At 47.7% G+C, this 25,998-nt stretch overlaps 1 protein-coding gene across 5 annotated transcripts in view; it reads left to right on the forward strand.

Moving 5' to 3' along the window:
- The window catches only part of SMOC1 (SPARC related modular calcium binding 1), a 146,097-nt gene that overhangs the window by 48,944 nt on the left and 71,155 nt on the right, over positions 1-25,998 (forward strand). For all 5 annotated transcript variants that reach the window (XM_027552279.1, XM_027552280.1, XM_027552283.1 and 2 more), the window contains exons 2-3: positions 18,871-19,036; positions 20,696-20,808. In XM_027552279.1, coding sequence (XP_027408080.1) covers positions 18,871-19,036; positions 20,696-20,808 — 279 coding nt within the window. The remainder of the gene's footprint in view (positions 1-18,870; positions 19,037-20,695; positions 20,809-25,998) is intronic.

Below are 25,998 nucleotides of genomic sequence, written 5' to 3' on the forward strand. Positions count from 1 at the left end.
CCCTGCTCTGAAGTCCGTGCCTGGATCCTGACACTGTAGAGCTTGGAGGGACTGAGGACCTAGAAGGACATTATCTGTATGCGAAATATGAACGGGAGCATTGCAGAGACTCAGCACAGCCCTTGAGGGCAGGAACCATGTCACTGTGTCCCTTACTGCACCCACTGCCCAGCACCACGCCTGGTCCATAGAAAGGTTAGTAAATGTTTATCCCATGAATAAATGTGGCAGTTTGTGAAGCCAGGATACAAAACTACTTTGCAAGTTTTGATTCATTTTGCAAGGAAGGAAATGCAGGGACAATTTTGTTCTAAAGGCATCTTGCAGGAATGGGAGGACAGATGGCCCTCTGTTTCCCTCCTGTTTGTGCATGCGTGCTAAGGTGCTCAGTTGTATCCGACTCTGTGTGACCCTATGAACTGTAGCCCTCCAGGCTCCTCTGTCCATGGAATTCTCCAGGCAAGAATACTGGAGTGAGTTGCCATACCTTCCTCCAGGGAATCTTCCCGACCTAGGGATCAAACCCACATCTCCTGTAGCTCCTGTGTTGCAGGAAGATTTTTTTTTTTTTTACTGAGCCACTGGGGAAGCCCATTTCCCTCCCATACCTGAAGTTGAGCTGCTTGTCCCCCAAGGCTTCATTTTTAGGCATGGACTTACACTTCTCCTCCATTCTCCTCCAGCCCCCACCCCCACCCCACCCCGCCCCATAAGACAGCATACTCAGCACCCATCATCACCTTGTAGTATGATGGCTGATGCAGGCCACACGTGCACCCTTTGGAAGGCTGCTGAATGCACTGGCAAACCCTGTCATACACAGTGTTGGACTGGAAGATGAGAGTCAGAGTTCCTTCAGTCGGGAAGGTTGAGACTGCCTCACCCAGCCACCTGAACTGGAGCAGGAGATGACGTGGTGACCAGGCTGTTGCCTGGGTGGAGGGACCATCCGGGCCCAGCATGACAGCCCACGGAAAGGAGGCCAAGTCTTTCTGTGTCTTCTTTACAAGAGCTGTGTGTGTGATGCAGAACAGGACAGCTGATCAGACGCCAGGAGATAAAAAAGCCCAGAGGAAGGCACCCTCCCCTCCCACTTCCAGGGAGGCAAGCTTCTCCCAGCCCCTGGCCTCAGTTTTGGTGGCAGCTTAGCTGAAAGAGGCAGGCCTGGGTCAGTGCAGTTTTGAGTGTTCTTCACTTTCAAACTCCCTTGAAACAAGCTTATTGTAGGAACCTTGGGAAATGAAGAGTCTAAAGGAAAAGAGCTGACTCATTGGAAAAGACCCTGTTTCTAGGAAAGATTGAAGTTAGAAGGAGAAGAGGGAGACAGAAGATGAGGTAGCTGGATGGCATCACCAAGTTAATGGACATGAACTTGGGCAAAGTGGGGGACAGGGAGGCCTTGGCATCCATGGGATTGCCAAGAGTTGCCAACTGGACAACAGCATAAAGGAAAACACCAGACAAACCCATCTATATTCCCACCATTTGGAGAGAGCCAGCGTTAACATGTTGGTGTATTGCCTTCTATTTTTTGTCCTCTCTGTCTCTCTCTCTGTCTCTGGAGTGCAAAGAAGATATCCTTAAGTAAACATGTGTACATATATATGTGTGTGTGTGTGTATGCATGTATATATGTATGTCTAAACACACACATTTGTCTCTCTTTCAGTTCAGTTCAGTTCATTCAGTCGCTCAGTGGTGTCCGACTCTTTGCGCCAGGCCTCCCTGTCCATCACCAATTCCCGGAGTTCACTCAAACTCATGTCCATCCAGTCAGTGATGCCATCCAGCCATCTCATCCTCTGTTGTCCCCTTCTCCTCCTGCCCCCAATCCCTCCCATCATCAGGATCTGTTCCAATGAGTCAATTCTTCGCATGAGGTGGCCAAAAGTATTGGAGTTTCAGTTTTAGCATCAGTCCTTCCAATGAACACCCAGGACTGATCTCCTTTAGAATGGACTGTTTGGAACTCCTTGCAGTCCAAGGGACTCTCAAGAGTCTTCTCCAACACCACAGTTCAAAAGCATCAATTCTTCGGTGCTCAGCTTTCTTCACAGTCCAACTCTCACATCCATACATGACCACTGGAAAAACCATAGCCTTGACTTAGACGGACCTTTGTTGGCAAAGTAATATCTCTGCTTTTTAATATGCTATCTAGGTTGGTCATAACTTTCCTTCCAAGGAGTAAGCGTCTTTTAATTTCATGGCTGCAGTCACCATCTGCAGTGATTTTAGAGCCCCCCAAAATAAAGTCAGCCACTGTTTCCACTGTTTCCCCATCTATTTCCCATGAAGTGGTGGGACCGGATGCCATGATCTTCGTTTTCTGAATGTTGAGCTTTAAGCCAACTTTTTCACTCTCTTCTTTCACTTTCATCAAGAGGCTTTTTAGTTCCTCTTCACTTTCTGCCATAAGGGTGGTATCATTTGCGTATCTGAGGTTATTGATATTTCTCCCAACAATCTTGATTCCAGCTTGTGCTTCTTCCAGCCCAGCATTTCTCATGATGTACTCTGCATATAAGTTAAATAAGCAGGCTGACAATATACAGCCTTGACATACTCCTTTTCCTATTTGGAACCAGTCTGTTGTTCCATGTCCAGTTCTAACTGTTGCTTCCTGACCTGCATATAGGTTTCTCAAGAGGCAGGTCAGGTGGTCTGGTATTCCCATCTCTTTCAGAATTTTCCACAGTTTATTGTGATCCACACAGTCAAAGGCTTTGGCGTAGTCAATAAAGCAGAAATAGATGTTTTTCTGGAACTCTCTTGCTTTTTCAATGATCCAGCGGATGTTGGCAATTTGATCTCTGGTTCCTCTGCCTTTTCAAAAACCAGCTTGAACATCTGAGTATTACCTATCTCTATCTCTCTGCACACACATACATATGATATTCTGCTTTGCTTTTATTTACTCTATATTATGAGCATTTCCTTGGCCCTGAGACCCCTTTGAGCCTGGATTAACAGTCTTTAGCATGTTGTCTCTGGGGGCATGAACCTTAAGCACAAAGCCTGAGCAGTCCCATTTCCTGGGATTGTGCCGGTTTGCCCAGCGTGCCCTGCAGGCTCTGCTGAGTGGCTCCGGCCTGTCCCTTGCCACCTCGTTTCCACAGGATAGGCTACTCAGATGGGATCTGCCAAGCGCAGAGGTAGATGTTCCTTTCCGTCAGGTCACTCATCCAGCATTTGAGGAAGATCTGAACTCCAGAAATGTCTGGACTGAAAGAAAAAGGTCCTCAAAAGTCAATTACAAGTTTTTAATTCTTAAAAGAAAGGCTTTTCTCTGTGCCTAGGATCTGAAAGGATTGGAAGAACCATTCTCTCTTTCTCTCTCTCTCAGGAGTGGGCTTGCTCCGGGTTTCCAGTCAGCTTCCTTTCCTGTCTGTAGAACCTGACATGGTTGTATTTACTTTTCTTTGGCCCCAGTTTGGGTCAACAGGATTTCTCCTCTGCCCAGAACAGCCTCACACTTGTGCAAAGTAAGATGTGAGCCTGGGCTCTGGACAGCAGTAATTAATCCTTGTCTGAGCTGCGCGGCAGGGACTCTCAGCCTGGAGACATGTGACAGCATCAGGTTTTATGTGGCACATGGCCGTCCCACGTGGGCTCCACTCTTTCTTCTCTTTTGTCTGTAAGTGACTTTGAAGGCCTTGGGTGTGTGTGTCTCTGCTTGTGTGTTTGGTGATCTGGAGCTCGGCACGCTGCACCAGGGTCTCAAGATGACAGTGGAAATAGCAGTAAAAAGGAAACACACACGCCCCCACATAATTTGATGACATAGCAGGACTGGGATTTCCTCTTCTGTTTGTTTTAGTCTGTGCTTGTTCAGCTCTCATCCCCAGGGCTTAGCGCTGTAAGGGAGTGGATTTCCTCAAGTGTTGTGGATAAAGTGTTTTTTTCCCCCTCTGTTATCTTCCTTGTCAGGATAAATTGCTCCACTCTTTAAGTAGAGATGAAGATGAGCCTGTGTGTATATGCTGTAGGATCTGGTCCAAGCAAGATGGGCATTAAAATGACATTTTCCTCCGTGATAATTCCATGACATTGAAAGTACACCCGTTTCTCCCTTTAGTTATAATGGAGCCATGAAGTAATTCAAAGGGGCCGAGAGGGTGTAATACGCCTGCCTGTAATACTTCTTGCTGTGTTTAGACTTTGTATGGAAGTCTTTTATCTTGGGTGGGCTGGGGTGAGGCAGTTTGGGGGCCCTTCTGTGATGATAAGGGGAGCAGTAAGAGGAAAAGGCTAGAGGCCTCAACTGCAAAATGGGTGAGTGGACAAACATCTTCTAACGGCAGAACGCCAACAGCAGCAACAGCACCAAGAATTCCAAGGGGTGGATGGTGAGGTGGTAGCCCTCTAGCGAGGCAAGGAGGGAGACTTGGCCAAGACCAGAGTCTGTTTTTCAGGTTAAGGGGTTCAGTGCCAAAGTGGGCTTTGGGGCCTCTCCACCACTCAGGAAAACTGGGGGGAGGACGGTGTGAGGGGTGGGGGCAGGATCCACGCTGGTAGGGAATCACCCGCACAAGTGACCCATTGTTGAGGGGGCAAGAGCGTCTGATCATGACCTCTGTGGGAACCATGGGGTTCACTAAACAGAGTGCCATTCCCCTCCTTTAAGGAACATTTTGTGATGTTAAAGGACTTACAGCTGACAATGCAGAGCAAATTTACGAGGAGAGGAAAATGAAGACTTCCAGAGTCATTGTTTTAGCAAGTAACTTAGTGAGCAGCTTCCCCCACCCAATGTTCTTAACCCTACACAGTTGAACCAGAGGTGGTGATTGTGCCCTACAAAAGAGTACTTGCTCAGGGCTCTTAGCAAGTGTGTGAGTGTGTGTACACACACGTGTGTGTGTCTGTACAGTGGACACACTCAGGCCTAAGCTCACAAACAGATGACCAGCCCTGTGGAGGCTATCCAACTCCTACCCTGCTGTTCTGGGCTGTGAGTTAGTAGTTTTATTTTAGCCACATAACAAGTTACTGAGGTATTTTGTAGACCAGCTTGGGAGCCTGACAGCTATATCTGGTATTGCCGTTTTGGAAAATGGAGTTTTGGATGTTTAATTGGTCTTTGCAAATCTCCCTATGTTCTGGTGCTTGTCTGACTCCTGCAGCCTGCTGAGTGGACCTGCATTCCCACTAGCATCTCTCTTAGAACTGGTATTTCCAAGTCTCTTCTGTCTGTCGATGAGAAAATGGCGTCATATCGGCCTTTACTCCCAAATTACAAAGGAAACAAGACCCTCATCTGCTCAAACACCAATTCCTCTCAGTCTCTACTTTGGGGTGCTTCCACAAACTAGTCATAATTTCCCCCTTTGCCTAAAAGGAACCTCACTGCTGGCAGTATGCATCAAGAGAACACCCGAGCCTGGGCCAATGGAACTGTTCCCAGCTGTTGCCAAAGCTGTTGGTTCAGTTGCCAGAGCAAGGCTGGGTTTCAGGCAGGCTGGGGGGTGGGGGGAAGGACCTGCCTCGCTTCTGTGTCTCTTGGTCACCTAGACCCTGAAATTGCTCTATGTACACCCAGAATCTCTCAAAGTGATCTTGAACTTCCACACCTCCTACTTTCCCCATAATCTCACTCAGCCTCCCGTGAAAATACTTCTATTTTGGGACTTCATCCTTCCAGCCAGAGGGGCTCAATTACTGCCCAGCACCTGGCTGGATCAGGACCAACCCCAGTCTTCTCCCACAATAGTCATTACCCCCAAGCCTGACCAATATCATCCCTCATTCCCCTGGATATAAACAAATGTCGCGTATCAGTAAAATGCTGCTAGTGGTGGGGGGAGGGCAGAGGACGGTGGGCAGGGCCAGGATGTGCAGGAGTCGTGTCTGGGCCATGTTGCCACTAGCCAGGATGCTCAGTGTTGTGTGAGATAGTTGCATTCTTAGAAAAACCCATGGAAAACTTGGAGCATGGCCCTAGGCAGAGCCTGTGGGAGCATCCAAGGGTAACCATGTAAGGAGCCACTAGCCTTGGTGGAATAAATTGCTCTTGCCGGGTAGAGAGATAGAGCGAATTTAGCAAACCCTGACTGCCAGACGTGTGTGTCATTGGGACGCAAGGTGGAGTGCCTAGAACAAAACAGGTCCTAAGAACACCTTCATGGTCCTCTGGGCTTTGAATCCCATGTCTGAGTTCTCTCTTGTAAATCGGCATCTCCTGAATGCATCTTGAATACAAGACCAATTTGTTGTTCCTTGTTAATACCATTGACTTAACCTTTATTTTTTTTTCCAGTGCTAATGGACTGAGAGAACTGAAAAAAAAAAAAAAATCTGGGTTCTGGATAGTGTACTGTTTATTTGATTTGGAGAGAGAGGAGTTTTTTATTTATACTGGTGGCAGACTTTGAGGGATGGGGCATGGGGGATGGCGGGTGACTTTCTCTATGCCCTCAGTTCCATTGGCTGGGATTTAGTGACTGGGGTGTTGCAAGCAGGAAACAAAAATAAATGCTCTGTGTCTCTGATTAGAAGGCTTGACACCCTGTAGGGCTAACACCTAAACAGATTTTAAGCTAAAGGATTCCACTCATTCAAAGAAATGTTTTCATCCCTACCTGTCCTCTGTGTCTCCTTCTTCCTTGCTGACACGCATGCTTGTGGCACACCCCCTTTCCCTTCCTGCTGCTGCTGCTGCTGCTAAGTTGCTTCAGTCGTGTCCGACTCTGTGCGACCCCAGAGACGGAAGCCCACCAGGCTGCCCTGTCTTTGGGATTCTCTAGGCAAGAACACTGGAGTGGGTTGCCATTTCCTTCTCCAATGCATGAAAGTGAAAAGTGAAAGGGAAGTTGTGTCCGACTCTTAGCGACCCCATAGACTGCAGCCTTTCAGTCTCTTCCATCCATGGGATTTTCCAGGCAAGAGTGCTGGAGTGGGGTGCCATTGCCTTTGCCTTCCTAGCCTTCCGGAAATCTGGTGGGGCTGTGATGGAGAGCACAGACCGTCTCCTCTGGGCAGCAGCCCTACAGCTGCCTGGTTCTTGGTGCTTTAATCTCATCCAGTTGTCTCAATTGGCCACTTCCTTGGCCCACATATGCCCCCTCTTTTCGGGATTCCTCTTGTTCTTCTGTTCAGCCATAGGAACTTTTGAATCAGTGTTTTCGTTGTCTTTCAGATCCCTGCCAGAGATTCTAAAGCTCCCGTCTGATCTTCTGATTTTATCTTTTACTTTCTTCACTGGCTTCCAATTCTTCAAGGAAAAAAAAGACAAATGGATGTTTCAAGACCCTCCATGATCTTACCCCCACCCTAGCCCTAAAGCTTTGTATCCTCTATAAATGGTCATTTCGAAACTATGTTTTGAATTTTGTGCTTAACTTTTGTGCACCTTTTGTTGCTGTTGCTCAGGGTGCCTTCCTGCTTGGGGAAATCCTTTGCCACCCAGATTCAGCCCCTTTTCTGAGAAATCTTCCTTCTTCCTTGTAGTCTGTGTTAGTCTCTTGCTCTGTCTGCTCTGCCCCCAACACTCAGCATGGGTGCTCAGTTATTCTTTGCTGAACGAATGCCTCCTTTTCCTTCCTCTCCTGTCTTCTCTCTCTCAGAGTTAGGCATCTCACATCTTGGATTTCCGGGCACCCCATTTTCAAATATTCTCTCCTTTCGTCTGTTTGTGACTCAGGCTTTGCTTCCTGGTTGCTGATTTGGAAAATGTTGTCCCGATGAAGTTAGCTGTACACATGTCCATCTTGGCAACTGGATCAACTTTTGGGGGCAGGGCCTTGGTTCTTGTTTATTTTCACAATCCCCAACACACCTTGCATGATGCTTGGTCATTGAAGGGAGTGGGCAGAAAAATTTCCAGAAACCGCTTTGTGTGCCTGTGGGAGGTTTCATGCCTTTTTTTTGGGGGGGGGGGGGGTTTGTGCTTTTCTCTCTCTCTCTCTTTTTTGTTTATTGAGATATGATTTACATCCAGTACACTTCCTCCTTTTTAGGTGTACACTTTGATGTTTTTAAACAAGATTATGTAGTTGTATCAGCACCACCATAATCAAGATAGAGCATATCACCACTTCTCCTTTTCTCCCCCTACGTCCAGTTTCCAGCAATCGCAGATCTGATTTCTATTTGTATAGTTTTGCCTTTTCCAGAATGTCACATAAATGGAATCAGACAGTATGTAGCTTTTTGTCTGGCTCTGTCACTTAGAAGAAGGCTTCATATTTTAGAAATCTGATGGCCTGGGCCCTAACTCACGCTTGATTTGTGCTCGCCATTCTGATAGGCTGGCATGGGGCATGGCCTGGGGATACGGATGGGGTCTGAGTCAGGAGGTTTACCTTTGCAACCTTTTTAGTGCTTCTTTCCACCCAGGGTCTCAGCTGCTTTGTTGAACCCACTGACCACCTCCTCACCCTTCCCCAACAATGGCACCTGGTGTAAGACAGCCTTGTCTCCTGGGTCCTGCTTGATCATCTCCAGAGCTGTGGGGGACAGAGTGGAGGAGGGAAGCTGGGTGGACAAGCCGGGGTGGCCACGGAATTCCTCCCTTGGGGAGGGGGCGGGGCTGGGGTGACGGGGGTCAGGCCTCTCCTGGCTAAAACAACACAGGCGCTTCCAGCTGCCCAGCAGCTGGAGGGGGCCGTCTGCTTTCCCTCAGCAGCATGAAAAGCCCTTTAATCGGCATGCTGTTGTCAGGCCCTGCCGGGAGGTGTGGAGAAGAAGAGCAGACACCGCCACGCTGCAGCCCCCACCCGCTTTGACCTCCCTTATCTCCCCTCCTCCATCTCTGGGACTGCTCTGAGGTGCCCTGAGCGAGGCCCTCCTGTGCACCTGTGTAAATGCGGGGGCTGTGAGGTCAGGGAAGGGTGAGAGCGCGGGCAAAAGTGGGGATGTGGATTTTCAGGGCCGATGATGGATTAGATAGTGGGTGGGTGAGGGATGTCTTCATGTGACTCGGCTCCTCCTCGTTCCCAAGGACGCGGCCCCCGCCCCAGAGAACAGGGCCGAAACCCGGTTCTGCAGATGGCGAAGCCGGTGACAGCAGGCGGACAGGGCCAGCTTGGGACAGGGCCGAGCTGCAGCTGGACGTCCTGGAGTGTGCTTCTTGACTTACTGGCTCCATGAGTGGCCTTTCCCCCTCTTCCAGTAGTAGATTTATCTCCCAGAAATGCTTTTTAGTGCCTGAGTACTAAAACCTTGAGCTGGACTTGGACTTACAAACATAAGGAGGAAAAAATTCCCTCCCTTAGGAAAGCTCTCTTTGCTTGCAGAGCCAGTCTCCTCTCCTGTCCACCAGAGGGGCTACCGCCAAGAACCCTGCCACTGATACCAGAGCTAACAGCAGAGCTCCCTTTGTCCCACCCACCCCCACTCCTGCCCACCTCCCCAGCCAGCCTCCAGGGCTCAGCCCTGACCATCCTGCCTTGAAGGAGGCCATGTGGTGTCATAGAGAGAATCTGGGCCACTGAGTCAGACTTATAGATGTATTCTGCCACTTACTAGCTTAACTTGGCTGAGCCTCAGTTTCCTCTTCACTCATTCAATCAATAGATATTTATTACACACCCACTTTGGGTAAGGCCCCTGCCAGGCACTGGGGATCCAGCAGGGTGACACCCAGCAGATCATGGTTCCTGCCTGCAGGGAGCAGTGCCTTAGTGGGGAGGAGGGGGCACGAAATGCATAATTAAATAGTTGGTCATTTAATTTCAATCGTGACACAGGCCACAGTGGACAGTAGAGGGTGTGTGGAGGCTTATCATAGGGTCCTGACCTAACAGAGAAGACCAATGCCTTGAAGAAACTGCATTTGCATGGAAATTGGAAGGATGAATAGGAGTTTATGAGGTGGAAACACAGTCCAGGGAAAAGGGTCCACACATGCCAAGTCCTGAGGCAGGAAGGAACAGTGTGAAGGGCCAGGGATTTCTACCCGGCTGGGGGGCCTGGCCCTGGAAGCCTTGACTGTGCCTGTTACCTACTCATCAGGCACACGGGGAAGGCTCCTTCTCCTTCTCTTCCTTCCAATTCGACATTAGCATATTGGGCTGGGACACTCACCATTATTTACAACGTTGAGTCTATGGAAAAAAAGTAAATTCAGGGTGTCAAAAATATTTTTTATAAATGAATCTGCCTTTTGTTTTTACTCAAGTACATGCATATTATAGCTGCCAGAAAAACCATAGTGCTAATCACATTGGCTGTTAAATTGTCAGGGTTTCCTGCCTTAACGTACACATTTCAGGCTTAGCAACCTTGGGCATCTCAGATTACTGCCTGTCTTGTGGGTGACGTGAGTTATCTGGGGGGTGGAGTGACTTCCAAGTTTTGTGAGGAGGATTCTCAGGCTAACGCCAGTTTCACTGGGAATGAATTCCATGGACACTGTCTCAGCCACTCAGCTGCATTCTTTTCAATGGCTCAGGAAATTTTTTCCTCCTTAATTCAAGGGGAAAGTCCTGTGGTTAATGTATGGCTTCCTTTATATAATAGATGTTTCTTTAAAAAAAAAGGAAAAAAAATTTGCGAGTGTTAAGCATTTGGTGGTAGTTTGACAAAGAATATCTCTTTTTACAGTAAGTGATAGAAAAAGGAGCTTATTTGGGATATCTTTTAGGTAAGGTTTGATATTCCCCCTTCCATTCTTCAAACATGTGTTAAACAACTGCATTGGATCAGGCTCTGGCTTAGGCCCTGTGTGTATAGAGAGGAATAAGACACAGTCTTTTCTAGACATGTACATACATAAATGTTAACGGAGTATGTAGAAGGTTTTGATAGGTGTGTGAAGACAGTGTAGCAGGAGGTCTGAGGAAGTTAACAGTGGTGTTTAAAACATGAAAGCGTTTGCTTCTTAGAGTGGTAACTTCAGTTAGTGTGGAACTGGAACTTGGATGGGGAAAAAATTTGGTGACAGAAAGTTAGACATCTAGATAAGAGATTAAGGATTGAAAGAAATCAATGTGGATAAAAGAAGAAAGTCTTCTGGAGAGGGAGACCTAACCAGGCCCTCTGCACCTTCAGCCACTCCAACTAGGCACCAGTGTGTGAAGTCACAGTGGGTGTTCCAGCCCCAGCCAAGCTCCCAGCTGAATGAAGCCTGTACGTTATCTCAGCCAAAACCATGTGGAGCAGAAGAACCATCCAGCTGAGCCCAGCCAACCCACAGAATTGAGAGACATGATGAATAATTTGGAGCCACTAAGTCTGGGGATGGTTTGTTTTGTAGCAATCTATAAGTGAAACAAAAAAGTTAAAAGTGAGTAACTGAAGCTGTGTTACAAATGAATTTATTTTTAAAAAACCCAAATTATTTGAGTTTGGCCTGTGATTTTTGAGTCTGATATCATAAAGAGGAGCTTCCTTGGTGGCTCAGTAGTAAATAATTTGCCTACAATGCAGGAGACGTGGGTTTAATCCCTGGGTCCAAAAGACCCCATGGAGAAGGAAATGGCAACCCACTCCAGTATTCTTGCTTTGGAAATCACATGGACAGAGGAGCCTGGTGGGCTACAGTCCATGGGGTTGAAAAAAGTTGGACACAACTTAGCGACTCAACAACAACAACATCATAAAGGGAATGCTGCTTGCTCTTCCAAGTTGTGGATCTCACACTTCCAGACCATTGCTTTGTATAGTATGGTTCCTGCCCCACTTTCTTCACTTGAGAAAACTATAGAAGTAGGCATGTTACTAGCAAAATGCCATTTTAGAATTTTAGATGCTGGTGAAATCAGCATGGTACAGGTAGAACTGTGAATCCAACTCCCTATTATAAAGAATCGAACATCTCCTCCCCAATGGAAACTTAGGCTGCCTCTGTTGTTCCCTCTGTTGTCATGGAAACTTGGCAGTCTGTTAAACCCAACACAGTTTGTGGTAGTGGAATGGTCTCCCTGAGCAAAAGCTGTGGCAGGGTTTACATTGTACTCTGCTGGAAACTGAGGGCAAGGATCAGCATGTACACATTTCAGACAGAAGGGACTGTTACCTAATATTGATTTCATTTGCCCACGTCTCTTCTCTGGTGAAGATAGTCCCCATCGGTAGCTTAATTTTCCAGTAGAAAGGATGGATTGTTTAAATATATTTCAAGTGCTTGTCCTACTTTACAAATGTGAGCAGAACACGAAAATTGTGCGTGTTTGCTTTGGAACCACTCACTCCCCAAGGAGAGAGGGAGGGAATAGGAGCCATTTGCAAATGCACAATTGTCTTGGCCTCTTTTGTCTGGCTCCCATATTACACAATCATACTTAACATAATTATTTTGTTTTTGTTGTCCTTTGGTGAGGAAGAAGGAAGGGTTGTGAAGATTTTTATGAAAATGCTGTTTCTTCCTCAGAGGGAAATGGTTTGCTTCTTTGGGGAGACGGTTTGCCTCTGCTTAACTCCAAAAATTTCCACCGACTCTGGTTGCTCTTGAGCCCACAGCAGACTTCTCTGGCCCGGGAGTTCAGTCCCAGCAGGGTGACTCAGACTTTGAGTTTTGTCTGTGTGCTGGGAGAAATGACCCAGTCATGGGTGGTGCTGGGGACTTCCATCCTGTCCCTCCTGTCTTCTGAAGAAGAGAGGAAAAAATCTGCCTTTGTGACTTTAGGTGGACTGTGTTGAACTGCTGGGATGTTCTCTTGTTGAAACCTATAAATAATAAATTCATGTTTTCATGTCCAGTTTCCAAATGCAGAAATTATCTCAGAATCTGCTTCTTGGTCTAATCTGTCGTACCTTGGCTCAACTAGGAGAAACTCCAGCGAGGGTGAGCCATCGCGCCCCCATCCCCTATCCCTTGCAATAGCTGTGCTCTTGAATCTGGCAACCACTAGCTACATATAGCTATTCAAAGTTAACTAAAATTAAATGCAACCAAAGATTTAGTTCCTCAGTTGCATTAGCTATGTTTTAGTGCTTCATAGCCACACATGGCTTGTGGCTTCCATAAACTAGATGGCACAGATATAGAGCGTGTCTGTCATTGCAGAAAGTTTTACTGGGCTCTGTGGCTTTGTGGCATTGCAGAGTCCCAAGGATGAAATCTTCTCTTCCTCCAGTGGTTTCCTATTCCCTTGTTAACATGGTCAATGTCAAGTTGCTTGTTCTCGATACCCTAGAGTGCAAGCTCATTGAGGACAGGACTATGCTGGTTGTGTTCTGTTTTCCATACCTTGCAGAGCAGGGCGCATCATAGAGCTTGGTTGTTAAGTATAGAACTAGATCAGTGGATGACAGAACAAACAGTGTCCTAGGGCCCCTGGAGGTTTGGGTGATTCTATTAGGGCCTGGTCATTCTACTGTTTCAAGATATGGAAGCGACTTGTGTCCATCAATGGGTGAATGGACAAAGAAGATGATACACACACACACACACACACACACACACACACACACAATGGACTACCACTCAACCATAAAAAAGAACGAAATGTTGCCACTTGCAACAATGTGGCATGGACCTGGAGGGTATCATGTTTAGTGAAATAAGTCAGGTAGAGAAAGACAAATTATTGTTTGACATCACTTATATAATAAAAAAGAAACAGGCTCACAGATACAGAGAACAAGCTAGTGGTTACCAGTGGGGAGAGAGGAGAGAAGAGGGGTGAGATAGAGGTAAAAGGTTAAGAGGTTAAAAACAACTATGTATAAATTAAATGAACTAAAAGTGTATATTATACAGCACAGAGAATACAGACAATGTTTTATGAAACTATAAATGGAGTATAATCTTTAAAAATTGCGTATCACTGCATTTTCTACCAGAAACTTATTCAGTATTGTAAATCAACTATCAGTTCAGTTCAGTCGCTCCGTCGTGTCCGACTCTTTGTACGACCCCATGGACTGTAGCATGCCAGGCCTCCCTGTCCATCACTAACTCCCAGAGTTTACTCAAACTCATCTCCATTGAGTTGGTGATACCATCCAACCATCTCATCCTCTGTCGTCCCCTTCTCCTCCTGCCTTCCATCTTTCCCAGCATCAGGGTCTTTTCAGATGAGTCAGCTCTTTGCATCAGGTGGCCAAAGTATTGGAGTTTCAGCTTCAACATTAACTATACCTGAATAATAATAATAAAAGCTCCATTTTATAAAACTCATCTTTTTTGGGGGGAAAGCAATCACAAACACCCACAGTTCCTAAAACAGATAAAGATGAGACACCACAAATGATTGGAGACGGTCTTTAGCAATGGTCCTGGGCTGTTCTGTTACTTTTTCACTTGGCCTTGGGGGCCAGTCGTTTCTGGATGGACCCTTTTGGGAGCTCTTCTGAAGCCAGGAAGGATCTCGGGGAGAGGGGAGAGCAGGTGGAGCTTATTCTGAAGCTGCCTTTAACCTGTCCATCTCTAGGCAGTGCTCTCTGAGTTATGAAGCAGGTCTCTGGCACAGCTGCCGTGGCATTTCTGTTGGCCCAAAGCAAACCATTTCCAAACTAAATTTATGGCCCATAGTTCACCACCACGGGGATGCCCGTATCTCCCCTCTCCTGTGAGCTACAGAGGAAACAGCAAGGCAATGCTCAATCCCTCTTTTTTGAAGGTGAAGAGAGCCATATGAGGAGCTACTTACAGCAGGTTTAAAGTGCCTGGAGGGCAGAGCTGTCCTAACTGAGTCTTCAGCAGCTGTTGTCTTACATGCAGTAAGCTCTTGGGTAAATAGTTTTTGACTTGGAAATCCAGTTTATTTGTTTAGTGTTCCGTGATGGTTAATTATAAGATATTGAATGTAGTTCCCTGTGCTATACATTCCGGCCTTGTTGTTTATCTATTTTATATATAGCAGTTTGTATCTGCTAATCCGAAACTGAATCCAGTTTTTCAATTGGGTTAGAGTTTCTGTTTGCAGTGTTTCTCTACAATATTGCCAGGCAGTGTGGTATAGTGGTTAGAAGTTGTGGCTCTGGAGCCAGGCCCTGGGTGTCAAGTTCAGCACTGACCCTGCCTCTTAGGACTACTGTGGAGGTTACATTAGTTAACATATCATAAGCGACATATTATTATCAGCTCTTATCACTCTTCAGACAAGGTCTAGCTACCAAATTTCTCTGTGACCAAGGACGAGTTTCTTGACTTCCCCAGGCGTTGGAAGATACAGATATTTCTATCCTTGTGTGATTGTGAGAGCCAGCCCTTCCCTAGCTCGTGCAGATTGACATGCAAAGTTGCTAACAAACAGGTCTCGCTTTCTGTGAAGTAACCCCGACTCCCATGGACCAGGAGAGAGCGGTGGGATAGCAGTGTCTTGACCTGCTCTGGGACAGTTTTGAGGCCACTGGCCAGCCTGCAAGCCAGGGTGTGAGAGCATTGATCTCTGGCCGGCGCCGGCTGCCCACCAGGCAGGATGACGGAGCCAGGTGGCTGCTTTTCCAGGCTGCACACAGATTAGGAGTGGGTCTGAGGGAGGGAGAGAGACTTCGAGGCCAGCTCTGCTGGTTGCAGCCCCCTGGGTCCTGTGCCCACCCAGGTGCCCACGACCAGGGCTTCTAAGCCTGAATCATTCAGCTGGACCTTGGGTCCCAAGTTTTCCCTGGTGCCCAGTTGGTCCAAGGCTGGGAAGGCAGGAGTGGCAGAGGGGCCTGGGGAGGGGATGGTGAGAGAAGAGACCCACCTCTCAACCTCAGAGATAACTTAGGTTCTGAAGTGGAGCTAGGGCAGGAGGCTGTGGCCCACCTCGACCCACCATGTTTTGAGGGAGGAAGGAGGAAGCTCAGAGAGGAGGGCCTGGGGGCGGGGTAGGGGAGTGGCCCAGGGACCCCACCCCACCCCACCCCCGCTCCCCACCAGGGATGGCAGGAGCCTGGGAGACCATGCCTATCATAATGTCGTGTGGGAAAGACCGCTGCAGGGATGCATTTGCCCCCAAATAATCAAGTGCCCCAGCATGGCGCTGGATGCCAGAGATGTGTTCACAGGCTGAAAGAGACAGTCTCCTTGTCTTCTTGGTGCTCAGAGTGGGGGATTCCATTGCTAATCAAATCCCACAAATCAGTTTGTCCTCAAACTGTGGTAAGAGCCCTGAAGGAAAAGTAAGGTGTGAGAGGTTTTTATAGGGGTACCCGTCCTCACCTGTGAGAGTCAGGGAGAGCCTCCCAGATGAGCCCAAATCTGAGCAGCAGCGGGAGGAAAGGGAGAAGGAACAGTGTGTCTAAAGGCCTGCAGCAGGGGTGGGGGGCGTACTTGCCTGGTGGTCCAGGGCCTAAGCCTCTGGGCTCCCAATGCAGGGTACCAGGGTTCAGTCCCTGGCCAGGGAACTAGATCCTGCATGCAGCAACTAAGACTTGGCATAGCTGAATAAAGAAAGGAAGAAAGAAAAGAAAATATTAAGTAAAAATAAAGGCCTAGGGGTAAGAGCCAATGGGACCTGGAAGGCAGGCCAGGGTGCCCCACTAAGCAGTGAGCAGAGTGAGGTCAGAGCAGGAACAGCTGAGGCCAGAGAAGGGTCAGACATGCCAGGGCAGGAGACCCTGTGAAGGTCCCCAGGGACAGAGGGGCACCACCCAAGGGTCTGAAGTGTGGACGACACTGCTTGCCCCTCTCTCCATCTGTTCATCCCTCCTCTGTGGCAGCCTGGGGGCGTGGCTACCTCGGGAGATGACTACATACGACAGATTTTTTACCTGGGGACGTGCTTAGTCGCTCAGTCGTGTCCGACTCTTTGCAACCTGTTGGTCTATAGTCTGCCAGGGTCCTCTGTCCATGGGATTTTTCAGGCAATAATACTGGCATGGGTTGCCATTTCCTCCTCCAGGGGATCTTCCCAACCCAGGGATTGAACCTGAATTTCCTGTGTCTCCTGCATTGCGGGTGGATTCTTTACCCGCTGGGCCATCACATGTTACCTGGGGACACTAAGACACTATCAGGACATTCCCTTTGAGCTTTGGACAGGACTCAGGCTGGACGTGTGAGTGTGGCTGTCCAGAGCATCTGAAGAGAGGCTGCATCGTGCTGTCTATCCTGATAAGCCTGTGTGTGCAGGGTGGTCTCAGTTCAGTTGCTGCTTCCCCGTGCCGAGCAGCCAGCATCCAAGCGTGTGGTCAGGAGAGTGGGAGGGACTGGGTTTACAGCTGGGAGGTGGTCTGTGTGTTCACTGACAGGCTTGGACTCTCTTTGGATTTGGCCAGTATGGGCCATGTGCTCCTTTGAAGGGAAGGGTACTGCCTCTGGACCTCCCTTGGATGTTCTGGAAAAAGATCAACAAGTTCTCATCTATTTGCTTCACACGAAGGGCCTGCAGATAGAAATAGGGGGTGCAGTCATACCTTTTCCAAACCTTTATGAGCGTGGTGTGATTATCCAGTCAAATCTAACATCACTGATGGCCAGAGGTGTGTGCACCACATTGCCATGTGCCACGATGGGCTTTTCATTCTCTCAGTTTACTCTGACAAAGAGCCTTCAGTGTGTCCGGAGCTCTGCTATAGAGGGATGAATGAAAGTGGATCCAGCTCTCAAGGCCCATGCAGTCTAATCATGGGTTCTTCAACAGAAGCTCATGGGTTGTAGAATCCAGTTATTATTTTCCAACTGTATCCTACAGTTGTGAACAGGGGTTCACCGAGAAGGGGGTCCATGGTCAAATAAGTTTGAGAGATACAGCATCATATATGCTCTTGATCTGGTTAGCTATTGCTCTGTTTCAGACTACTCAAACCTTAATGGCTTGCCGCATACCTGAAACATTATATATCAACTGTACTTCAATAAAAAGAATTTTAACTTAATGACATAACTTATCATTATCTCTCACAGTTCTGGTGGGTCGACTGGGCTCAGCTGGGCGGGTCTTGCTTGGGCAGGGCTCTCTCAAGCAGTTGCTCCTTTTCATCTCTGTTAGTTACAATGAAGTGACTACTGAAGTTAGACTCATTTGAAGGCTTCTTCACTCACATGTCTCTGTGCCTGTGTTTGTTGGGCATTTCTCTCTCCACTCGGTTTTGCCCCGTGCTAGCTTGGGCTTCCTCCTAGCATGGTGGTCTCAGTGTTGGGCTTCTTACGTGGTGGCTGATTTCCCCCAGGCTGAGTGTTGCAAGAGACCTGGGAGGAGGCTGCAAAGCGTCACGTGACTTTGCCCAGAAGTCGCACAACATCACTGCCACAGCATGTTATTGGTTAAGCAAGTTATTGAGGCCAGTCCAGGTTCAAGGGAAGACTCCACACTCAATGGGAAGAGTAGCAAATACTTTACAGCTATCTAATTTACTGTACCTCTGGGAGATTAATAATGCATAAGAATGTACCAAAGGTGTCTGGGAAGTCCTGCCGTAAAGAAAACTTTAACTCAGCATTTCACAATCTGATGATGACGTTCATGTTAAATTAGGAAATTCCCTTCTCATAGAAAATTACTTAACCTGTATTCTGGCAGAGAGCAGTAGGCAGAAATGGAAGGGTGATAGATTTGGGGGCTCAGTAATACTTTCTAGACAATAAAACTTTCCAAAGATAGAGAGTAGAGATTCCTGGTGCATTCCTGGTTTGGGGAGGTACCCAAGTAGGGCCAAGTGCAGAGACCATCAGTGTGGACCAGAGGCTGAAGTTCCCGGTGGTGAAAGCTTGGACTTGACCTCTGACCAGTCTGGGTTCAGACTCGCCACTTAGAACTGTGTGAAACTGGGCAAGTTACCTCTCTCTAGGGCTTCAGTTTCCTTATCTAAAAAATAGGTAGTTCCTATTTCATAGGGTTAATGAGGTCCTGCATGTGAGTTACTGAGTCCAGGATGCCGTCCTTTGTTAGAGTTTGTGGTCGCTTGGTTTCCTACCACTTGTAGGGTTTAATAACTTTGGAATTATTCTGGACTTGCTTCCCAAAGGCAAATTAGTATTGTAAATTGTGAACTCATCTTTCCTGTTCTTGCAAAAGTCAGCCCTGTACCATTTCACCTTTTTTTTTTCCAACCCAGTTTCTCATAAGTGACCGTGACCCTCAGTGCAACCTCCACTGCTCCAGGACTCAACCCAAACCTGTCTGCGCCTCCGACGGCAGGTCCTATGAGTCCATGTGTGAGTACCAGCGAGCCAAGTGCCGAGACCCAACCCTGGCTGTGGCGCATCGAGGCAGATGCAAAGGTGAGTGTGCACGCGCCCCACGGAGGAGAGACAGGCCTGCGCACCACACTCCTTGCGTGGGGCACTCCCGAGGAGGGAGCTCAGAATGAGTCTGTTCATTTGGCAGCCTCTCCCCTACCCTTTCCACCAGGGAATATGGAAAGGAGGACTGGCCCACTGAAAGATAAGTACTTTTCTGGCTTTCAAACACTGCCACCAGAGCTTAGAGAGATGCTGCTATTTGGCTATTGCTTTTAATTTTTAGAAATCTTTTTTTTTTTTTTTTTGTAGAGAGGCTTAAAATGGCAAAACATGATGGCTGGCTCTTGACTAGGGATTCCACATTGACAGCCAACAGATGTGTTTTGTTTGGTCTGCTCACACATTTAAACATATTAAAAACGTTTGAGACAACATTTAAAAATTGGGAAATTCAACCTAAAAATCTGGATGTTTGTATTTCCCATAAAAAATTGGAAAGTGTGGTGATATGAGGTCTGTGTTCCCTCCCTCAAGGCAAATGTGTGGCTGCTGCTGAGGAGTGGCTACCTCCTTTAAAAGGGAGTCTGTTCTCCAGCTCGCCACAGTCCACAGCATTCCCTGTGGTGCCACCACGCTGAGCGCCACGCTTAATACACCCAGCCCCTTCTCTAATTTGTATCGCTTTCCTACGCCCTGTTGGTATTTGAGTTTGTGACCCGTGGACTGATCAGAGCTATTACAGAAATTGTGGGAGGCTAAGTGGCACCCCACTCCAGTACTGTTGCCTGGAAAATCCCATGGATAGAGGAGCTTGGTGGGCTGCAGTCCATGGTATCGCTAAGGGTCGGACACGACTGAGCGACTTCACTTTCACTTTTCACTTTCATGCATTGGAGAAGGAAATGGCAGCCCACTCCAGTGTTCTTGCCTGGAGAATCCCAGGGACAGGGGAGCCTGGTGGGCTGCCGTCTATGGGGTCGCACAGAGTTGGACACTACTGAAGCGACTTAGCAGTAGCAGCAGCAAGCCGGCTGCCCTAGGGCCTCTGATTTCCCAAAGAAAGTGCTTGCTGGGGACTTCTCTGATGGTTCAGTGGCTAAGACTCTGTGTTCCAGTACAGTGGGCCTGGGTTCAATCCCTGGTCAGGGAACTAGATCCCACATGCCACAGCTAAGACCTGGCATAGTCACATAAATAAATAAATAAATAGTGAAAAAAGAAAAATCCATGGTGGTGCCAGAAAAAAAAAAGAAAAGAGCTTGCAGGTTTTGAATTGCAAGACATCTTTGAGACTCCTTGGGCTTGCATGCTTTTAAAGTCAGTGAAAAATAGTAGAACTTTTTTTCCCCTAGGAGGGATTAGGGATGTTTGGGAGAAAAGAAATAAACAGAACTGGGTATAAATATGACCCCCCTGACTTTTTCTAAGAATACCTTTAAGAGGCAGGTGAGGCTGTGGGGCATTCGTGTTCCTGGAACAGCCACTTTGATATGTCTGTGTGCCTGTGTTTCTGTGTTTGTGTGGTGTGGTTTCTGCCTGCGTGTGTGTGTGTCTGGATGTGTGTGGTGTGTGTGTGTGATGTGTGGCGGTGTGTGGGCCCCCACAACACAGTGCTTTTCTCTCAGCGTTTCTACAGCTGGAGTCTGTGGCTCCTGTGTGGGGTCCAAGTGACTCTGATGTGCATACCTCCCTCTTTAGACGCTGGCCAGAGCAAGTGTCGCCTGGAGCGGGCTCAGGCCCTGGAGCAAGCCAAGAAGCCCCAGGAGGCGGTGTTTGTCCCGGAGTGCACCGAGGATGGCTCCTTTACCCAGGTAGGCCTTGGCTACTCTCTCAGGCCCCGGGTCCTGGGGGCCTGGGAGCAGGAGGGCCCCGAGAGCCTTGCTTCCTGGAAACAGACGAGGGCTCTGTGACACCCCTGTGCCTGTGTCCCCTCCCGGGCCCCCCGCCACTCGGTGCCAGCGCTGGCAGTGGGTCCTGAAAGGCTTGTGCGAGTTCGAGCCAGGAAACTGGCACTGCTTTGTCCCCGTCCTCCTGCTGCCCGTCTTCATTGTTCTCTTCTGTCAAATGTAGGCTGGTTATTTTTTCTTATCCTCGTGGGTTTCCATGGGCAGCCTCTGTATTCCCTTCACTGTTCATTGCTACCCCTTCTGCACACCTCTCAGCCTGTCCCAAGCTTCAACTGAAGCCATGTTCCTTTTGAATGTAAAGTGTCTGTGGTTTGTGGAGTGCGTGTATGTGTGTGTGATGTATGAGTGTTGCATGGTGTATGTGTGCCTGTGGGTGGGTGTTTGTGTGTGTTGTGTGCTTCTTGTGTATGTGTGTGTCTCTCTGGGTGTTGTGTGGTTTCTGGTTAGGTGCGTGGTATATGTGCGTGATGTATTATATCTGTGTGCATGTGTGTTTGTGTTTGTGTGGTGTGGTTTCTGCCTGCATGTGTGTATGCCTGGGTGTGGTGGTGTATGTGTGTGATGTGAGGTGTGTGGTATCTGCATGTGTGTCTGTGCATGTATTGTGTGGTGTCTGTGTGTGTGGAGGCTGTGTGTGTGTGTGTGTGTGTGTGGTATACGTGTGTGCTGTGTGGTATATGGTATCTACGTGCACATGTGTGTGTGTGGTGTCTGTGCTAGCATGCGTGTGCACTCATGTATGCGTGCACTCAGATTCTAAAATCTCCTTTCAGGCAGTTTTCCCTCTGACCCAGTGTGATCTTCTGGCTGGAGGCTGGGTAAAAGTAATGCTGGCTATGTTGAAGTTGGCACAGATTGGAACGCAGGCAGCGTGGGACAAAGGGGTGGTAGAGCTTTCAGGCTGGAGCTGGGGACAGTCTAGTGGGGCTGAGACAGCTGGGTGAGAGTGGGGAGGGTCACTGGACAGGGTGGGTCAGCCACTGGATTGGGACAGGGTGACTCCCACTGGAATGTAGTGTCGTTTGGGGACCTCTGCCACAAGAGGGCTGGAGGCGGGCGCCTTGGGAGTTTCAAAGTTTCCCTGTAATCGTCCCAGAATTTTCAAGGGGGTGGGGGAGGAGGGAAAGGATGGGTCTGGCCTTTGGTCTGCTGGGTTTCAGGTTTCATTGGGGGCTGGGCCCAGGGGACTGCTGATTTCAGGCCGAGTGCTGGTGGAGGTGGTGGGGTAGGGACGGGGCCTTGTAATTTTTAAAGTTTCCAGTGTTCAGCCAAGATTGATAGCCACGGAGTTAAACTGACCTTGGCTGCCCACCCTGTGAGAGGTGCTTTTATTCATCTTCTCACTTAAGTCTCACCACGAGCCTGCCAGGTAGGCGTTGCTATCCTCATTTACAGAAGATGCAACCACAGCGGGAGGCAGAGTGGTCCAGGAACTGGGAGCCACGCTCAGATGTCTCTAGCACCCAGGCTCCCTCGGAGCCCTCCACACTGCTGTTCTCCGAGCTGGCAGCTTAAAAGGATGCTCTCTGCACTCGCTTTGGGGACACGTACTAAAATCAGAACAATACAGAGAAGATTAGCACGGCCCCTGCGTGCAAAGCATTCCCTGTTTTATCTTGATTTTACCCCCTCTCAAAATTCTCCCAGAAATGTAGCTCTTTACTGTGTAGCTATCATAATAAATAAACACATGGTGCAAAATTTTAGATGAATTTATAAAAATATTTAAACTCATATCTCCATAAAGCAATGGCACCCCACTTCAGTCCTCTTGCCTGGAAAATCCCATGGACGGAGGAACCTGGTGGGTTGCAGTCCATGGGGTCGCTAAGAGTCGGACACGACTGAGCGACTTCACTTTCACTCTTCACTTTCATGCATTGGAGAAGGAAATGGCAACCCACTCCATGTTCTTGCCTGGAGAATCCCAGGGACGGGGGAGCCTGATGGGCTGCAGTCCTTGGGGGTTGCACAGAGTCGGACACGACTGAAGCGACTTAGCAGCAGCAGCAGCAACATAAAACAAATGCATAGTAAAATTCCATTTTTAGAATTTAGTCAAGTTCTCTCCTTTAATTTGAATATTACACTGGTTGGTTTCTTTTTGATAGAAACAAAAATGCCTATTGAAGAAAAAGTGAAGGAGGCTCTGAGGTGTGGACTAGAGAAAGGCAGTCTACTGCTGTGGCTAGCGCACCATTCCTAGAGCCAGACCGCCTGGGCGTGAGTCCACCCACCCCTCAGGCACATCATTTAATTTCTCTAGGTCGTAATTTCCTTAAGTGTCGAATAGAGATTATTATCTCTATTATTATTTTATATAGTAATTATCATTATCATGGGTTTCCCTGGTGGCTCAGTGGTAGGAATCCATTTGCAATGTAGGAGACGTGGGTTTGATCCCCGGGTCAGGAAGATCCCTTGGAGAAGGAAATGGCAACCCACTCCAGTATTCTTGCCTGGCAAGTCCCATGAACAAAGGAGCCTGGGGGGCTACAGTCCATGGGGTCACAAAAGGTCAGACATGGTTTAGCAACTAAACAACGACAAATTATTATATTATACATTTTATATGTTACTATTATTATTACTATTATTACTGTAGCTTACCTCATGAGGTAGTGATAAGGATTAAATAAGTCAACACATGTGAAATGCTTGGAACACAGAAATACTGTATAAATATCTGCCATTATCAACATTAGCCCCATCTCTACTCTGGTTCTGTCACTCAGATCTTCTCAAGATGTTACAGACGATGTCACCCAAGAAAAAGAAAATCTTCTGTTGCACCTTTCCTCCATGGGTTCTTTATTTATCATTTTTTCTAGTGAAAAGAACCCAGGTGATCTTTGTACTGAAAATTCACGTATGCGGGAGAATATCAAACCTCTTGCAGCTGCATTTGGGGCTGAGACAGGGGTCAAGGTAATAGGGAGGAGGCAGAATCCTTTTCCCCCCTTTGTAGGCTTCTGTAATCCTGAGTGTGTTGCTTACGAGAACGGTTGACCCCTGCCCTCCTGGTTCTGAAGTATTTGCTGCCTCGTGACAGACAGCCGCTGGCCAGCTTTTGTTTGAGGGAGGCCAGGCTGGACCAGGTGGTGTTTGCCGGGGAGGGGAACTTCCAGATTAGTCTGGGCAGAATTGCTAAGTGAGGGGGCCCCTGAAGTTCAGCAGAGGTTGGATAGACAGTCAAGAGCCCCTCATTTGTTTGACACGCTAAGCGCTGCCATGTGTCTGCAGGCTGGAGGCTGGCTCACCCCGGTGGGCAGCCAGGCAGCCAGACAGCCGGTCCGACCCCATCACAGTGATTGAAATGGATGTGCTCTTTCCCTTGATCAAAGACGCTGCAATAACTTCACAAAATGAGGCTGTCTCTTTGAGTGTGCTTCAATTGCATTGACAGGCTGCCAAAAGGCTATGAGAAAAAAAAATGCTTTTCTGCCTCCCCCAACCTCCACTATCACTGACCTGGACTTATTTTGGTTTTGTTTTCTTTAAGACCAAAACCAGAGACCAGGTCCATTATTTCAACATTGCTTAGACTATTGACATGCATGCATCCTGGTGTTGTCCTGTGAATTATTATACAGTAATGTGCTCTTGAAGTTTATGGAGGGGACCCTCACGGGACTGGGCTTGTCTGGCATGGGATACACCTTGGGACTACATGACTAGGTTGGCTTTAATGGGGTTCGTATGGGATGCGGTGGTCTCTGTTCTCTAATTTGCTTTCCCTTGACCTCTTCTCTTGCTACCCTGCACCCCAACTCAAACAGCAGAGTGGTAAACACTAGAACATCAGGTGTTTAAAAACCGTGATATCTAGACCACATCTCAGGTCATTAAATCATAATGAGGGACCCAGACATTATGATTATTTCAAGCTCTCCAGATGATACCAGTGTTTGGTCCAGGTTGTGAATGACCTGCTGTTATAAGGGCTTCATCACTCTTGTTCTTGGTTGCATCACTGGAATATAGAGTTAAGGCTTTTTGATGACCTGCTGTGTGAGGATGGGAGCTACTGATTTTGTCCTTTGCTGTGGTCCTGTCTGCTTTCTCTTCTGGGTATCAGGAATATTAACTCCTGACATCTGTTCTCCGAGTCCTTTGCCAAGCTGTTGTCTGCTGCCCAATATGATGAACTGAAATCACAGCCATAGAGGAATGGTATTGGATCACCACCACTAGGATGTTGGCTTGTCAAGCTTGTGCATCACTGAATAATTGTAATGGCAATTCTTTATTGAGTGCTGTTTGCTGCCAGGCATTGATTTTTACACTCATTAATCTTTACTAGAACCTTTTGAGGTGGTTATTAATACCCTTATTTATACCAGAAAACTGAGTTTCAGTGGGGTTAAATAACAAGTTCAAGGTCACTAAGGATTTGTACCCAGGTCTACCTAATTTCAAGGCCTATGCTCTTAACTTTTTTATGCTACCAAAGTGTCCTTGATGTGTATGTACTTAATTTGCATTGCCATTGTTATTCCAGAAGTCCCCTCTCTGATGCTGTTGGCCAATCAATCAAGTAGACATAAAAAAGTCCCTTTGCTTATGGAAATTTTTAAATATACAGAAAAGTTGCCAGAGTTCTCTGGTGGTCTAGTGGTTAAGACTCCAGACTTCCACTGCAGGGCGCATGGGTTTGATTCCTCATCAGGGGACTAAGATTCTGCAACCTACAGGACACGTGCCTCCCACCTGCCTCTGTAAAAATACGTATGTGTGTGTATATATACACACAGAAGTAGAAATAATAGCATAATGAACCCCATGTACCCATCACCCAGCTTCAACAATGATTAACACCTGGCTGATTCTGTTTCATCTTTATCCTATTTTCATCTCCTACGCCAAACTGGATTGCTTCAAAGCAGATCCCAGACACAATATTTTTTCATCTCAGACATTTGGAGCTCTGCTCTGTTCTGGGTTATGAGCTGGTTGCTCTGGGGCATTCAAGAAATGCCATGGCCTGTGCTTTCAAGGAGCTTACATGCAGAAAAGATATGAAAACATACCATGAAGTAGCTAGTATATAAGACCCTACATGTACAATTGGGTGTATTTCAAATGCCCAGTTAT

The sequence above is a fragment of the Bos indicus x Bos taurus genome, chromosome 10 (genome assembly GCF_003369695.1).
Source record: "Bos indicus x Bos taurus breed Angus x Brahman F1 hybrid chromosome 10, Bos_hybrid_MaternalHap_v2.0, whole genome shotgun sequence".
Lineage (NCBI taxonomy): Eukaryota > Metazoa > Chordata > Mammalia > Artiodactyla > Bovidae > Bos > Bos indicus x Bos taurus.